Source organism: Amaranthus tricolor, chromosome 1 (assembly GCF_026212465.1).
Source record: "Amaranthus tricolor cultivar Red isolate AtriRed21 chromosome 1, ASM2621246v1, whole genome shotgun sequence".
In the NCBI taxonomy this organism is placed as follows: Eukaryota; Viridiplantae; Streptophyta; class Magnoliopsida; order Caryophyllales; family Amaranthaceae; genus Amaranthus; species Amaranthus tricolor.
The window spans coordinates 15,322,321-15,341,037 of NC_080047.1; the positions used below are offsets into that span (position 1 = coordinate 15,322,321).

The 18,717-nt window shown below is 33.3% G+C and overlaps 1 protein-coding gene across 2 annotated transcripts in view; it reads right to left on the minus strand.

The window, feature by feature from the left end:
- The window catches only part of LOC130805595 (uncharacterized), a 30,649-nt gene that overhangs the window by 3,206 nt on the left and 8,726 nt on the right, over positions 1 to 18,717 (minus strand). Inside the window, exons 7-16 of one of the 2 annotated variants that reach the window (XM_057670384.1) lie at positions 16,930 to 16,990; positions 15,820 to 15,932; positions 15,613 to 15,707; positions 13,727 to 13,844; positions 3,203 to 3,319; positions 2,607 to 2,693; positions 1,718 to 1,840; positions 1,491 to 1,611; positions 785 to 910; positions 203 to 337 (exon numbers count right to left, since the gene is read on the minus strand). In XM_057670384.1, coding sequence (XP_057526367.1) covers positions 203 to 337; positions 785 to 910; positions 1,491 to 1,611; positions 1,718 to 1,840; positions 2,607 to 2,693; positions 3,203 to 3,319; positions 13,727 to 13,844; positions 15,613 to 15,707; positions 15,820 to 15,932; positions 16,930 to 16,990 — 1,096 coding nt within the window. Of the gene's footprint in view, positions 1 to 202; positions 338 to 784; positions 911 to 1,490; positions 1,612 to 1,717; positions 1,841 to 2,606; positions 2,694 to 3,202; positions 3,320 to 13,726; positions 13,865 to 15,612; positions 15,933 to 16,929; positions 16,991 to 18,717 lie in introns of both variants that reach the window. The other variant, XM_057670379.1, reaches the window with a different exon arrangement.

The window sequence follows — 18,717 nt, forward strand, 5'->3', positions numbered from 1 at the left end:
TAACAACCAAAAAAAATATGAGTTCATTTGTTTTATATCAAAATTAAATGTCAATGTGACAATTTAGATGAGTTCAACATCAGTATCAAACAACATATTGCAATGCGCAACAGACGAGATTCTGCACGTAATCCTTATCAACCGAAAAAAATGGTGTGACCAACTCCAAATTTTGGAGAAATTTGAATAGAGCATTGGTTACCTGGAGTGACTTCATATTGCGAAAGCAAAGTCACCAAAAAGCTGATAAAGTCTGTAAGCTGGACGTGACCAGCTTCATAAGATGAATGTATAACTTCCATGATCCGCAATACAACAGAGGATTCCAAGGAGTTAGCTGGCATCAGTAACCAAATAGAAAAAAAATTATTTTTAACAATCAAATTTGCGGAATATAAAGATGTTTATTTCCTCCTAAACAAGTGAAGTCTAGAAGTTAGATATTTCCTCTGTTTTTTTAAAGGGAATTCAGACCTTTATTATTTTTATTTGTATAATACCAAGAAAAGCAGATGATATATTGGGAGTACTAATTGAGCATCAAGCACATTTATTATATATGCAAGTAGAAGAGTTAAGGTCAAAGTTTGTCCAAAAATTGATATGTTGCGAGTATTTAGAAATGAATTATAAACCACTAAATGTCCATTCATGACACACGTAAGCTAGATCCTGCTCCCCTAGGGTAAAACATATCAGGTTTGTTACCATGTGTTGTTGATAGACGAGTAATAATTGAAACAGCTTTAGATCATAGTTAAACTTAAAGACAAGAATAGCTTACATAAACAGCATAACGCCAATGAGGCAAGTAAGTTCCCTTTCAGAGAAGAAAAATAATAGAGACAAGAAATGGAAATTTCCTGCGATTCCTTTGGAAGTTCTATAAAAGGACCATAGCATATATAACCTGTAGCACATGAAGAATTATCAGCAACAGAAAAAAAAAAAAAAAAAAAAAAAAAAAAAAAGAAAAGAAAAGAAAAGGTTCATTAACAGAAAAAAGAGAGAAAGGGTTCATTAAATAGAGAATAGCCCAAAATAAATGGGATAGACTTTGCTAAAGCCAAAAAATAGGAAGAATTCATTAAGTAGAAACACCAAATAACACAATCATTCATTTCAATAGGTCAGCATGTGAATCAGCAATGGATCCGATCTTGGGGGAGAGTGGGGAATTACTAGAGTAGAAAAATAACATTTTAGAGCGTATTGACAAGGTAAGGAACTGATATAGTAATGACTTGATGGGTAACATTATTCATAATATCAAAAGGTGGCAGTTGGCCCTGCCACCTCAATAATGCTGTTTATTAATATTAGTTTCATTTAAGGCTTTCAGTGAATCGCCTGTAGTTCTATTTCACAAATACTGCAAGGATAAATGTTTTCAGTTACATAAAAATCTAATTAACACATACAGTATAAACTAAAGATGATCATACCACACAAAGGATAAAGCAAAAGAGGAGCAATAGATAGATATATACCATTCTCTGAGCTCACGCAATAATACTTCTGCAATTCATCTTGCAATTTGTCATATTCCATGGCAAGATCACTGTTTGATAGTCCTATTTGTCCTAGGCGAAGCAGAAGACACAACACTGCCTGTTCAATAGGTGTAATGCCAAGTAGCTATAAGGATATAAAAGGTTTATATGAATAGAAATTCAAAATACATCAATTTCTTTGTATTAAAAGTTTGTCTCCATACATGGTTGCTTGATGGGAGTCTATTGCCAAGTGAATTCAGCAGCAATCCAATCTCGCATACCCAAGCCTTTTGACAATTCAGTAATTCTATATTGCTTACATCTGAAAATAGAATTTCTTGTTTCTGCGATAAATGAAGGAACCTTACCATTGTTAGCACACAGCACATAGATATCAAAAAGGAAATATCATCCCATGATCTCAAGTTAGATAAAATAATGAATACAGCCACCTTCAACATAAACCAATACAACCTCACCAGACGGATCTTTACCCATCTATACAGAAGTCATCCATAGGCACAGCTCAAAATTTATACAGAACAAAGCAAATGTCTTAAGGTTCTTGTTGGATTTTACTTCATGTTTCCTTCGTTAAAACTACATTATGATCATCTTTTTTGTCAAAATATTCTTCAAATTTTAATTTCCATATCTCTCAAGATCGTTTTCCACAAAAAAAAGATCTTAGAGATATGATTTTCATTTCACAAAGCTAACTGCAACTGCAATCTATGTTACTTGGAACGTTAATAAGCGTCCAAAGGTCAAAAACCACTATTTTATTGAACTATGTGCATGTCTATAATCCAAAATTAAGTATCAAAGTGACGTACCAATGTAAATTGATCATCCAATTAAGCTACTTAAATTAAATTGAAAAGACAGACATAGGAAGTAACTAAAATAACCGCATCCATGATCCCTCCCCCCAAGTCCCCATCCCACCCCGATCTCTCCTTTAAGCCATAACAGTACTTTATCAGTACAATGATTTCTGAAGTTATGACCGCAGCATATTTGTACCAGGACGATAATCCCCACCCCTGATTTTCCCTATATTCAATTTACTTTTAGAAAATGGGGGATATCATAAGTAACTTAACATACAAGAACAAGCAATTCTTCTACTGCTTCCAGGCAGGCCATTTTCATTGATGAATTAGTTCCGCAATTTCCAAATGCTATGGTGAAAGCCTGCATTTTATGTGAAGCATGCCTGTTAATGAAAGAATTCACATATACAAAATCTGACATTGTTCATTGAGATTTTTTTTGAAATTTAATTAAAAAAAACCACTCGAACACAGTGCATTTTCACAGATGTTCTGAAAAGCCATAATGAGACTATACTCTTCAAGACAAAAAATATGTTTACGACAATGAAACTATTACAAATTAGTCAATTCAAAGTCTCAAATATCTCAAAACCAAAAGAGCAGGAAGCACAATATCAGCTTATAGTCTCTCTTTGGCCTTAGACGGAAAGGAAAAAGAATTTTGATTCTTGAGCTATTCTTCGTTTAAGTTGACGAATGTCAGGATATAGTCATGGGTGAGCGTTAACTTTACCATTTGGGTTCGTTTAATCTGAAACTTACAAGTACGCGGTTGAATCAAGAGGATCCCTATATACATATTCACTGAAAATTGCAAAAATTATAAAGGTTCACGCAACAAACTTTAATAAGTGTGTGAGAACATACCTTAAGAAGGTGGTGTTCCTGATCATCTACTGTTAATACCAAATTTGGAATAAAGGGAACCAGCGAAGGCAAATATTTGTCATAGAATGTTTTATCAGACACGTTACTTTCATCAATCTGCAGATGGATACATATTAAATTAAGTGAGAGGTACAGCAGAAAAAGAAAAATATAAGACTCAATATCAAACCACAGTGCGTGAAACATGCATCGAGATGACAGGCAGATAATAAAAATAAATAAAATGCTAAATGGTAGGTAAAAGTTCTTTAAATGAGAGAAAGCTTTGTTTACTACCAATCAGATAGTTCCTCTCAAGTCTTAGGAAAGAGATCAAACTATGAAGGAAAGAAAATAGAATATCCACACCTTCCCCCCAATTCCTTGAACATCCTCGATCAAGCTGGATAATCCAACTGTTCAGTTGTAAACTCCTCTATGCTTATCGGAAGCATTTGGTCCTCAATACTTTACAATACAGCAAATTAACATAACATGTAAGAAAAAAGCACACGGATAGGGGAAGTTCAAATAATCGTCAGTGACCACTAAAAGAACCGGCATGGAAGAACGAAAAGGATGTCCGCTTTGACCTTTGCGACTCAAGATAAATCGCTCTCTGGGCCTCCAAAACAACAATTTGAGCCCTGGGATCCTGGAATAGGGTGCATGCAAATAGTCTGTGCACCCTGTGTCATCATCAATGAACTCAAACGTGTATTAATATCACACATGTTTTGAGTCACAAGAATCATGCAACTTATTCCATTAATAGCTGCAGGTGTCTTGAATACCTGGAGATTATCATCCAAAAGGTCTATGCGACCCTCTATATAGTCGAATCGACTGACGACTGACATGGTCATCTTCATAAAAGGGTACTTGTTGGCTGCTGATGATTAGGCTGTTCCTGGAAAGGTTGTTGATACTTAGTTAATAAAATTGGGGCAATTCATCCCCACCCAACTCGTCGTCAGTCTCTCCTCCCTCATGAGTCTTACAGAATTCACCAACATTATTCAGTGAGTAATGGAGGGTCCTCATATAGAGTATGAACATCATCATGTTCATTTATGTCAAAGTGAGTGTTAGGTTCCGTACGTAAAGGGTATAAACCTCCCATTGGGAACGAAAAGATGGGCATGGGAGTTGGAGGTTCAAAAGTAAAGGAAATTGTACCTTCGGAGTGTGGCAAAATCATAGTAATTGCTTGCGATTGTATCAAGTACCGCACAACTATCGTTTAAATCGATGTCTAGGTGCTCCATCAACAAGGTGACCATGCCACATATTAATATATTTCGCTTGGAAGATGTGACATCAACCTACAAAATATGCACTTAGTTTGGTCTAGTGAGGTCAGGAATTACTAAAGCCCTTAAAACAGCTAGCTCTCCCAGAGCCACTTGGATTGGCTCACCTTGACCAAAAATAGTCATAGCAAGTAACCTATAGACAAAACGAAAGGACAGAGTGCCAAATCTTATTGCGCCCTCGGAATTTGAGACCAAAAGTCATAAATTTTTCGTTTTAGCTCGGCACTCTTCATCTGTAAATTTCCACCCAATCGCCTCAGCACTGGCATGATAGATTATACAAAAGGTCCGGTTAAGAGCATTATAGGTAATGTAATTGTGTGCAACGCCCTACAAAGACTTGCGTAGAGTAAGAGTGGTGAGAAACTCCACAGTGATCCTGGGGAAATCACAACATATTTACCCCTAAGTTGTCAAGTCTTCCCATATCAGTAACGTACGAACTCCATCAAAAAGATGGAGCCTTTCTAAAGTCCATTCATCAACGAACTTTGTGGAGAGGAGGGTTCACTTTTTCAAAGTCACAAATTTCCTGGTTTGGTCTAGCGTCAAGACACATCTCATGGTAGCCACAGAGGAACTACCAATTGCCCTTTGTGGTTCATCAAAGGGCAAAAGAGAAAGTGGTAAGTTTTGATCTACCCTTTGAGGAGACGAACCTCCACCCTCCATCCTAGCTCTTTTAGATTTTGATCTAAAGAAACTCATCGCTATGTGATCTAAAAGAAACTACAGATCCTCAAAATGTAAACACTAAAATTTCTAAAACAATGGAGATAACAATAGCAACCAACAAAACAACAAAACTGAGAATTATTTTACCACAAACACAATTATCAGTCTAGAATAAACTACAAATTATAAATTTTTTACCATTTTTATTATAAAAATTTAAATTTTACATCAAATCCATCTCCAAATTTCATTTTCTACCATTTTTTTTCTTTAGGTAAGGTTTGAAGAAGAAAAAGTACAAACTACAAATTCGTGTCATTGGAAGAATTTTAAATGCAAATTTTGCCAAATATTGCAAAAGTGTGGTAAGATCTATTTTATGTTCATCCCATCTTTTCACTTCTTCAATTTGTACTCCAATTTTCGCACTTTCCATAATTTCTCATTTATTTTAGATTGATAATTGTGTTGTGTGGTAAAAATTCTGGGTTTTGTTGTTTTCTTAGTTGCTAGTGTTATCTCTGTTGTTTGAGAAGTTTTAAGGGTTGAAGCTGAATTCTATGAGGTTGATAAGGGAGTAGATAGTGAAGACAAGGTGGGTTGGGATCCTTTTCAGAAACAACCATACTATCAGCACTCCGAGCTACAGGTACCCTCACGACTAGACCTAGTGTCAGCACATGCTTGATCGATTCAACTAAATGACGAGTCGCACAGACCTTTTCAAAGACAATCTCCAGGCCCTCCAATACACAAGCAACTATCAATGGAATGAGTTGGATGATTGTTAGGACTCAAACATGTATGATATTGATACACGTTTGAGTTCATTTATGATTACACAGGGTGCAAAAGGATCCTAGGTATCAAAATGCTGAGTTGAGGCAAAGAGAGAGCGGCTTATCTTGAGTAGCAACGGTTCTTCTTTGGTCACTAAGGATCACTTAAGCTTCCCTTATTTGTGTGCTTTTGTTATTACATGTTCTCTTTGCTATATTGTAAAGCATTGAGGACAATACTTCTGATTAGCATGAGGGAGTTTACTCCTCAATAGTTGTAAATATTTTATTGCTTTGTAGGATTTATTTTTCTTAATAGATTTTATTGCCTCCTTAGATTTTCTTCGTACTTTCTTAGTTAGGTTTATTGCCTTTGAGGTAATTCAATGTAATACAAAAAACAAAAATAAATAATCAAATAAATAATAAAATAAAAAAAGAAATATATATATATATATATATATATATATATATATATATATATATATATATATATATATATATAGAGGAAGAAATTCTAGTAAAAACCATCCTTATATAAGAACCGTGGGAACCAATCAGCCTGACAAAAAAGTGTTACTTTTTGATTAATAATGTGTTACTTTTAGGCAAAAAAGTGTTTCTTTTTTTTCAAAAAAAAAGATAATACTTTTAGGGAAAAAAACGTTACTTTAAGAAAAAAATTTCTGAAAAAAACTCACAAAAAAAGTATTACTTTTTACATAAAAGGTGTTACTATTCCGAAAAAACATGTTACTTTGCATTATGTTTATTTTTTTTGAAAAATATATTTTTTCCTAAAAGTAACACTTCTTTTATAAAAAGTACCAGCTTCTTTTAAAAACAAAAGTAACAATTTTTTGTCCAAAAGTAACACCTTTTTTGTAAAAAAGTAACACATTTTTATCAGGCAAATTGGTTCTACGGTTCTCATATAATCTTAATTCTCACTAGAACTCGACCCTCTATATATATATATATATATATATATATATATATATATATATATATATATAGAGAGAGAGAGAGAACACATTTTTATCAGGCAAATTGGTTCTACGGTTCTCATATAATCTTAATTCTCACTAGAACTCGACCCTCTCTCTCTCTCTCTCTCTCTCTCTCTCTCTATATATATATATATATATATATATATATATATATAGGATTAAGTTCCAGTAAGAGATAAGCTTATATGAGAACCAATCTCTCCGATTAAAATGTGCTACTTTTTGACAGAAAATGTTTTACTTTTGGACAAAAAAAATGTTACTTTTTTTTTAAAAAAAATATGGTACTTTGTAGAAAAAAAGTGTTACTTTCAGACAAAAAAATATAAATACAAACACGTTTTTTGCGAAAAAGTAACACCTTTTTATGTTAAAAGTAACATCTTATTGTGAGGTTTTTTTCTTAAAGTAATACTTTTTTGCCTATAAGTGTCATCTTTTTATTCAAAAAAAAAAAAGCAAAAATTTTTTTGCCTAAAAGTAACACCTTTTTAGTAAAAAAGTAACACTTTTTTGTCAAAAAGATTGGTTCTCACGGTTCTCATATAAGAATGGTTCTCACTTGAACTTCTCTCTCTCTCTATATATATATAAGGTGTTACTTTTGGGCAAATAAATGTTACATTTTTTAAGAAAAAAAGTTAGTACTTAGCAAAAAGTGTTACTTTCAGAACAAAAAAATGTTTTTCAAAAAAACAATAATATAAAGTACACGTTTTTTCTGAAAAGTAACATCTTTTTATGTAAATAGTAACACCTTTATGTAAATTCGTTCAGAATTTTTTTCTAAAAGTAACTTTTTTGGCGAAAAGTATCATTTTTTAAAAAAAAGTAACACATTTTTAGTAAAAAAGTAACACTTTTTGTCAGACAGATGGGTTCTCACGGTTCTCATATAAGGATGATTCTCACTTGAACTTTTTCATATATATATATATATGAAAAAGTTCTAGTGAGAACCATCCTTATATGAGAACCGTGAGAATCAATCTGCATGACAAAAATGTGTTATTTTTTTACTAAAAAGATGTTACTATTAGGCAAAAATGTGTTTTTTTTTAATAAAAAAGATGATACTTTTAGGCTAAAAAGTGTTAGTATAAGAAAAAATTCTAAAAAAACTCACAAAAAGGTGTTACTTTTTACATAAAAAAACATGTTACTTTTCGGAAAAAAAGTGTGTTACTTTGTATTATATTTGTTTATTTGAAAAATATATTTTTGTTTTTCTAAAAGTAACTTTTGTTGCTAAAAAATACCAACTTTTTTTCAAAACAAAAGTAACATTTTTTTGTCCAAAAGTAACACAATTTTGAAAGTGTTACTTTTGTGCTAAAAAGGTGTTACTTTTAGGCAAAAAAGTGATACTTTTTTTTGGAAAAAAATATGATACTTTTAGGCAAATAAGTGTTACTTTAAGAAAAAAATTTCGAAAAAACTCATAAAAAGGTGTTACTTTTCGAAAAAAAACGTGTTACATTGTATTTATAATTTTTTTTTCTGAAAGTAACACTTTTTTACTAAAATGTACCAAATTTTTTAAAAAACAAAAGTAACAATTTTTTTGTGCAAAAGTAACACCTTTTCTGTGAAAAGTAATACATTTTTTTCGGAAAGATTGGTTCTCAAGGTTCTCATGTACTGTGAAAAGTAACACATTTTCACTGGAACTTGAGGCTACTATATATATATATATATATATATATATATATATATATATATATATATATATATACATATATATATATATATACATACATATATATATATACATACATATATATATATACATACATACATATATATACATACATACATATATATATATATATATATATATATATATATATATATATATATATATATATAGGGCTGAACACGGTTTGGTCTAAACCGTAAACCAAACCGGACCAAACTGTAATTTAAATATTTGGTTTGGTCTACGGTCTAAATGGTCTGGTCCGGTTTTTTTTTTAAAACGGTTTACGGTCCGATCCCGGTTTTAAAATTTTCAAACCAAACCGGACCGGAAAACCGTAATAAAATCAAATTTTAGGGGATTAGGGCAACTACTCATGAACTCCTGCTGGCTGCCTCCATCTCCATTTCAGAAATCGTGACATTCTCCTCTCTTCCTCGCCTTCTCTCTGAGACTCTGATTCCTCGCCTCCTCTCTTATTCCTCGCCTCCTCTCTAATTCCTCGCCTCCTTCGAGGCTTCAACTCTTCAAGCTTCAAGCCTTCAACCCATCGACAGTCGACAGTGCTTTTGTGCTTCTTCGAGGCTTCGACGCTCCTCCTCCAATCTTCATTCTCCAATCTCAGCAGTCACCACGGAATCAAGTGTAGAATCTCGTAGTGTAAGTATATTGGTTGATTTTTTTATTTTTTAGGGTTTTTTCAAGCTCTTTAACCGATTGTTAAGAAAACCATGGGAAAAGCCTTCTGTTTTACTGGTCAAAATGCCAAGTATCTGGTTGTGTTTATGTTTTTTGACTTCTGTTTTACTCAGTCATTCTATTTTTCTTAAAAAAACATGTGTAATTGCTTAATTTTCAGTTGAATGTTGAATGAATCTCGTAATGTTAAATTGTTTGATTTGAATTTGTTGGAATTTATCAGTTTTAGGGTTTGATTGGAATACTGAATGTTGAATGAGGTGTTATGATCACTGGCTTTGCTAAGATTTACATGACTATAATTTGAGTACTAGGATATTTGATTTCAAGAGATTTTTGATTAGCTCTCTTGTTGAGTTGTACCGTAAGCGCAAGGCAATTCTATATGCGATTACGAGGCGGTTATTTACGATTTCATTAGTGGGTTCTGTCGGACTTGGCAACAATCATTGTTGTGCTTGGGGCTTATGTAAGGTCACTGCCATTGATTTTGGCTTATCTGTCCACTCTGATTTTGTTGGAAAAGGGTTCGGTTCTTGCGCTATGGTGCAACTTATCTGTTCATTTCACTGTGTTTCGGGTGAAATAGCAGATAATGCTTTTGTTTCTTGGATTACTATGCTTTCAGCATATGGGTTTCATTGGAAAGGAAAGAAGCTATTTCAATTTTGACCAAATTGTGGCTGAAGGCATCATTCCAGTGGAGGGTGTTATGTAGAACAAGTGTAATATGCAGCCTGTGCAGGCTCATTATGCTTGCTTGGTTGATCTTCTTAGCAGACCAGGACATTTGGAAGAAGCACATAAAATAACTGATAATATATGACAGTGGAACCAACAGTTGACTTGGGTTTCCCCGCTGTTCGTCTGTAGGATTCTCACTCAATTAAAAAAATACAAAAATAAAAAAAAACCGTAGACCAGACCAGACCAGACCGTTCTAGAACGGTCTGGTCTGGTCCGGTCTGGTCTCTTGACTGGTCTGGTCTGGTCTGAAAAATTTCCATACCGGAATTTCTGGTCTGGTCTGATTTTTCTGTCAAACCAGACCAGACCGGACCATGTGCAGCCCTATATATATATATATATATATATATATATATATATATATCAGTGATAGCCGAAAACCTAAAAGTGCGATCTAGGCAAAAGGAGAGTTGTGTACCATTAACAGGTATGATTTTCTATTCTTCATCTTTTTCTTCTAAATTTCTAGCTCCACTAAATTGTTACACCCTTATATAATAGCTATCTTTCACTTAAAATTTCTCGGAATCACCTTCTATCAACTATATGGTGGCACTGCTAAAAATTTTAACCATTTTTAAATCTTCATCCTTTTTATTTCCAAAATAGTTCTTAGGTTGCAAGATTTGAAACTCCATTATTTGAGCCTTTACATATTCGAGTTTGGAAAATTGATTGGCCACATTATGTTGTGGTTGTGGTGATGTTCAACATTGATAATTTTATTAGATAAGTTTGCATTTAACTGATATATGAGTTCCTGAAGACCCTATCATTTGTTAAGCGTTACTGAATACCCTATGTTTATCCACTTGGTATGAACTTAGCATGTAATTCATTTGAAGTATTATTTATGATAGTTTGTATCTTTTATGCTAAAAAAGGAAATGATTAAAAAATGTTTATGAAAATAGAAAACCCAATTTAGATTGAAAACCCAAAAAGACAACCTAGGTAAACGAGCAGCATAAATGAGTAAGCATGTAAGATTTGGAAAAGTTAATGAGTGGCTTACGAAAAAAAACCAAAAATGAGTTCCTAGGCGCAATGATAGATAAAGATAGAGTACCTTTAGTTTTGCATCTCCTTTGCAATTGGAGCTGTCGACTTAAGTTTGAGTCACAAGGTAGGAAATTGGATAGATTACCATTCGAGGGATAAGTGTAGTTTTGTTTGTTTTTCTTTTTCATGATCTCAAGCAGATATAAGGAGGTTGAAGTAGAGGGAATTTGAGGTACTTTTGTTTTGTACCTAGTTGTTATTGTGTTAGTGAGCCAAGTATGAGGGCAGTAGTGTTATTGAAACCCTGGGTCACACTGGGAATAAGAGGAGCTAGGAAGGGAGACATAAGAGGTAGTGTTAGGATATCTAGAGATCATGATTTAGCCTTGTTTTTCATTGTTCACCTGGAGTTTTCTTATAGACTAGCATTTAATAATGCAACTATTTGCACATGTTGATGAACACTTTTTTGGTGATTTATAAGACTAATTTGCATAATTTTGATGTAGATTTGTGTATTTTTCCCCATGAGTATATTTGTAATATTTTATGTATTTTTGAGGTGAAATGAAGATTTTACAGGTCTTATGGAGTCATAAGAAGGTGAAGGCTTGGAAAAATAGCAAAAGACCCGACCAAGTGGTGAAAATAAGGGCCAAAAGTCTACAAGCAGCAAAAGCTATAAGTCGTGGCAATTCAATACTTTTCTAAGACTCGTTGCCGGCCCCCGCACAAGAATGATCATGTCATACAAAAGCGATGAGTTGTCGCTTTTGCTTGACCAAAAAAGCGGCGATTCGTCTCTAGTTATTGGAACTTCATTGTCAAGCTAGTGAAAAGCGTCGACTCGTCGAATTTGCCTTACCAAAAAGCGACAAGTCATCACAAAATACTAAAAACAAACTATTTCAAGCGGAGATGGTGAATACATTATTTTACTAAAAACAAACTACTTTCTCCTGAGGCGGTTTTGCACGCCGATTTTACTGGGCTTTTTAATAAAAAAAAATTTATTTATTTTAAGGTTAAATCTAGGTTATTTTACGTTTCTTTTTCACTAAGTTCGAGAGGATTAGGTTAGATCAAAAACTCTTAGATTCTCTTTAAGTTTTCTACTCTCTCCGTTCTCTAATGATGTTCCCATAAGGAATGTTCATTCAAAAAATTGGAACTATTAAATGGTGAATATGTTACTTTATTTAATACTCCCTCCGTTCTTTTTTGATCTTCCACATTACTATAACGGGTAGTTTCAAAAGTTCTTCCACTTTAGAATACTTTCTATTTTTAGAAAGTTTTTATCCCACTTTTACCCCTTAAAACCTCCCCTTTTCTTTTACTGTACCCCTTTTCTTTTATTATAATTATTTTCTCTCTCATACTTTCAATACAATCATTACTTCACACTACTATTTAATTAAAATAATACCCACTACAACCCAAAGATTCTATCTTCCTTAATATGTGTGAAAAACCCAAAGTGGAAGATCAAAAAAGAACGGAGGGAGTAGTTAATAGAGAACAGTGAAGACCATAAGCATTAAAAAAATTAATAAAGTAAACCACAATTATCAAAAACAATGTTTAATAAAGTTAGTATGAAACAACAAAAAAATGTAAAAATAAAATTAATAGAAGATATGCGGAGACCATAAGAATTAATAAAGTATTAAAATTAGGATGAACAAGATTAATTATGTCAAAAATTTTAAATATAAATAGAAAGATTATTTAGGAGAACAACAAATATAACAACCCAAAATGGAAAATGGAACATCATTAGGGAAAGGAGGGAGTATTTACTTAGCTTTTCGTCAATTAGTTCAGTTTCTTGTTTTGTTATTACTTATTAGATTAAATTCAATAAAGTTGCAAAGTTCACGTTCAGTGTTCTTCATGATATTATTATCCTTGATTGTCTTTTATTTTCATTCTTTTAATTTAATTAATGTCTACAATCATGTGTAGGGATTTATTTGCAGTTTTTAAGTCTATTTTCATGATTAGGTGTAGATTAGTTTCTAGGGTAGAGAGTTTGATCCCAAAAATGATAAATTGCATAAATTGTCTATAAGAAAGAGGACTTTTGATTAAACTGAACTAAATGAACTTAAGATTAAAAAACATTATTAACTTGGTAAAAAAAACAAAAGTTTGAAACTAAGGTTAATTTAGGTTTGAAGTATATTTAGGTTAAATTCTTAACAATTCAACCAAAAGAACGGAAGTTGGAGGATTGAATTATTAGGGCCTAACTGCGACCACTTCATATTAAGATAAAGGATGCAAGAACAAATAAAGAAAACCACAATGATTCAATTCTGGGATGAGCTAGTCCCCTTTTTGTCTCTTTTCCCTTTTTTTGGGGGGACAAGCCAAATGTCAAAGTATTTGCAATAAAATAATCTTTTGAACAAGAAACATGAAATGCTAGCATCTTATGATCCCTTATACTCTATCTCAATACAGCACGAGACACTAGTCTTGGCTTCCAGATTTAGAATAACAACTGGTATGCTCACACACCAACAGATTATTTAAAAATTGGACGATCTCAGCTACACTACATTAAGCCTTGAATTCAAAGAGAAACATACCTCATAGAGCTGATTTATTACGAAGGTCAAGAATCTATCACGCAGACTAGGTAGCGGGCAGATGTATTGATTCACAGTGAAGAATATGCGGGACATTACCGAATTCAATATCATATATCTGCGATCATAGTGATCATTCTGTCAACCAAAAAAAAAGACAATTGGAACAAACACCACCATGTATAAATCCTGCTACTTGCATAATCAAACAAGCAACCAATTAGCAGTTCAAATAAAGAAGCTGACTTATGTGAATTTTCGCACAGAAAATATAATCAGAAAGGACTCAAGTGAATCCTGCTACTTGCATAATCAAACATGCAATCAATTAGCAGTTTGAATCCTCAAGGAAGCTGACCTATGTGAATCTTTATCCACAAAAATATAATCCGGAAGGATTGCAATGGAGAGAGAGAGAGAGAGAGAGAGTAACATGTAATGCATCATGCAAGTAGAAAAGCAGGCCCACCTGGTGAGGTTAAACACGTAAGGCACTAATCCCACTTGTTGGGACTTGGGAGTGATAACAAGCAGAAAAGTAATTAAAACTTCCATTGAGCCCATTCTTCACGTAAGTTCTTAAACAACACTACGCACAAGTAGGAAAGAGGGGGGAACAAAGCAAAATATTTAATGCAAGTAAAAAAGCTCACAGAAATATAATATATATTACATATACTGAAATGCTCATGACATTTCTTAGCTAACCCATTGTTTAGTAAGAGATTTGAGGCTTGAGAAACTCATTAATTTGGCAAGTAAGCCAAGTTTCAAACCATCACTTGTAGCCAAAGCAAAAGCACTCCAGACAAGAAATAATTGAAGAAAATATCAGTAATAGCCTAGATTAATGATGCAGCTCCGCATCATCAATGCCAAGGGCTTGGGAGCTAAGTCCTTGGAAAATGATTTTTGTTATTTTAATTTTTTTTTTCAAACTTTCAAGAAAATGCCAGAAATAAGCCTATTCCTTTCTTTTGAAAAGGCCAACATTTCTGATAATGTGAAGCATAATCTTGCAGATTTGGCATGGTTCGGGCCTCTTAAAGACATCAAATATCCATTGTTGCTCGTTCAAATCGATGCTTTGTGTTGGGTTCTTCAAAAGGGCTTTTTGATTTCAAATAAAATCCCCCAAATGACAACTTCTAGAAACTAATTCACACATCAAAACAGAAAAGAGAGAAGACCATCCTTGTTATTTGATCCATTTCTAAATACACTTCCTGTAATTTTTTAACTACCAAATTTTGTTTCAAAAGGTTTGTAACATCTCACATTATTTATTATGGTCATATAAGCATTCAACACAGCTTTACAGATACATTAAGCCTAAGCAAGTGGAAGCCAATCCCTGAACATTTTATTTTGGCTGCAAAAGCATTATAGCAGGCATGGAAGCATAAGAATAGCAAGCAGCAGCATTTAATAGCCCCAAATATAGAATGAATAAAAAAGGAAACAATAAAAATTAAGAACATAAAACAATAAAAGCATTCAATAATTTAACTACTCCTAAAGCAAAATATATACCACAAACTACAGCTTGTTTCTCACACCACAGAAATCTGACAAGTGACAACTCTTAAAATGAAATAGTGAGCATGGCAGCTAAATCAAGATACTTTTAATGCAATCTCAATTTTCTTTAAGTAAGGCAGTCTAAAACAAGTGATTAATAAAAGGACACCTTTAAGAAAGATAAATGTGTGGTAATATCCACACCTGCCTAGCAAATATGTGTCATGAACATAAAAAAATCACAAGTGAGTTATAACAGAACACCTTTGAGAAAGAGAACTGTGGTATTATACATACTTCATAAGAAAATATGTCATTAGCACAAAATAACACAATTGAAAAATTACTGAAAAGAACTTGCATACCTCCTTAGAAAGAGAGCGTGCTTGTTGCATGGGAAAAGCAGCAAACAACCTATCCAACAAAGAAGAAGGGACCTTCTCATCCTGTATAGGGATCTCTGTGCTTACAAAAAAGGACATTGAAGAACGTAGATCCAGTTGATACTTTCTGACTTCATACACGTATTGAACAACTTGATCTAAGCTCTGAAGTATAGAGAGCATACATACAAAAGAATGTGAGTCAAGTTGCAGCTGAGGATGGATCACTGGCATTAATCCATAAAAGCAGTTGACTAAAACTGGCACAAGATTCTTCAGTTTGCCAATAATCAATACATCTCCTGCAAGAACATGACTTGAACAACTGTAACAAGATTGAACTCTTACAAATCCACAAAGTACTGAGAAGGAATTGTGGAAACCCATATTACCAACAAGGCTGGACTCATGCTCAACTTCCAACTAGAAGTTAAGCATTCAAGCATAAGCCAACCAGGTTACAGGGTATAAAACCTAATTTTTCTTTTAATCTTATTCTTAACTGTTTCCTTTTAAGCTCTTCTCATAAAAATTCTCATCGATATTAAAACCCACAAAACATTCATTACGTTAATGCCCAAATAAAAAGGTTTAATACAGTGATACACAGAACCCAATATGAATTTTACCAAAACATATCAATCCTAAAGGATGTAAAGGGATAGCATCCAGACTATGGATGCTGAAAAAAGCAAAAGAAGATCACACGAGTTGTATACTAATACATGCTGTGCTTTTGAATATTACTAATCTAAAAATGCAATAAGATACAACAATACAACTTCAAAAGACAACCATATGGATATTCACAATTGACAGTAATAAAAACCCTTAACAAAATTGAACATATACACACTACTTGCACCTGAATTTTAAAAATGTCACATGGCCAATTTAAGTGGCTAACATTTCCAGACACAACAGTTTCTTACTGTTACATGTATAACAAAAGTGCAAAGGTAGTGTAGATCCATCAAGTGCAAATAGACAGCATAATTTGGCCATTACATTCCAGCTCAACTGCGTCATTGCACCATGATTAGAGATAAACATCTGTTAACTCATCTAGAAAGTTGAGAAAACCAAAAGCATCCAAATGTTTCATACATAGAGAAAAAAAATTTGAAAGATACTAAGTATCAAAGGAAGCACACAAAAAGTTATCAAGCAGAAAAACAAAAAACATGGTACATGGAAGCAAAAAAGAAAAAAAATATAGTAATCGATATTACATTAACCACGCATAAATCAAAACAAATGAGAGACATGCAAAGTATAGTTCTCAAATGCTCGACATACCAGTAGAATCTTTCAGTGCATCTCTCTCAAAAGCATGGAGTACTTGTATATTGACAGGAGCCTGATCAGAATATATAGATGAAGATGGTTAACTACATACATTCATGGGATGAGAGTTGAATCGGAAGTTGAAAAGTCTTAAGGCAAAACACTTAGGGAGACATCATATTAACAAATACAAAAGTATTTTATTCTTTAAAGTAGATAATCAGCTTCCAAGACAATAAGAAACACAAAGCACGGAAATTGGAAAGGGGAAGTTCTACAAATAAACGAGAGTGAAAAGAGAAAGAAATTTGATTACAAGGAGGCCGTTTAGTTAACGACGACTTTATGACGAATTTCAAGCCTTATGATGAGTGAGTTTGATGTCACTCATTGGGTAGTCATTGAGTCCGCTTTCAAGTGTTTTTACTTGCATTTCTACCCTTACATTGTCATTAGTAGCTCATTTCATAGCTTGGTAAGCTTAAGGTTGCATTCTTACATACTTTAGTTCATTTTAAGTGCATTTTGCTGCATTTCCCCCTTTTTCTTTGCTTACCTCTCTTTCCCCTCCCCAACTCTGAGATTCCTCACCTCCTTGGCATGCCTCAATGGCGTAAGTAGCTCAGTACATCGTTTTGTGGAGTGCAGAACCCAAGTCTACCTTCCAAGATCTTCCTAGTGCCATGGAGTATAGTACTCGTTCATGACACTATAGGTGCTTGTTTGAGAACTTCAAGCTAGAAAATTGCCTAAGTGTTGGAACTGAAGAAAATCAGGCAGAAGCTACCGGAACCCAATGCTCGTTCAAGCACTATAGGTTCTCAGTCGAGCAATTCATGAGCAGGAAAAGTTTTTAATTTGCATTGTTTTACTTCTTTACCCTTATGTATACCCTTGTATATATAGGCCTCTCCACGATAGAGAGAGCACTTGGACAATGCCTTAGTTTCGTTTTAGCTAAGTTCATTAATGTCTGTCAAACTTGGAAGTTCATTTATGATGCTTAGTACTCTTTTTGCTGCTTTGAAGACGAATTCAAGAAACAATTCTCTTTTCTCATTATTGTAATCATCTTCACTTACTCCTTCAAGGAAGTAAGAATTTTTGTATATTTTCTCTTATTATAATGAATTTTCAAAAAAAAATTCCAATTCTTGTGTTGCTTTTGCATGTTACTTTTCTTGCAAGATCCTTGCTTCTAGTTGCTAGATTGTTGTTATCTATGTTTAAAATTCATTGTTACAGCTTACGAACTTGCTTTAATACTTGCATGCTAGTTCTTCTTGGTTGTTTAGAGCTTTAAAGTGTTTATATTCAATCACTTAGTATCTCATTATGCTTATTCTATATTTTCTCTCTTTTGTTAAGTTCATGAGCTAACCCAAGAAGGTGCGCAAGTGATTATGTGATTTTGATTGATGAAATGCTTGGTTATCATTCTCATGTTGATGATTGAGAAGCCAATCACTTGCTAACCTTAGAAGGTGTGTATCTAATGATGTTTTTATTAGCTTTGCATTTTCATCTTGTTGTTTATTCTTGAGCTCAATTTTATCATGAGACTTGAGGATTAGTTGAGTTCAAAGCCAAGAAGACCATGCTCTTATTTGATTTTACTAGTCTTTTACTGGTCTTAGTTGACAATACCAAGAAGTTGAGGTGATGCATTAGAACTAGCTTCATTCTATTTCATGTTGTTTGAATGTCCTAGCCTTACCTTGATTGTTTTAATCGGTGAAGTTAATTTTCTTCTTAATTGAAGTCACCAATTCCAATCAAGATTCTAAAACAATGTTTCCT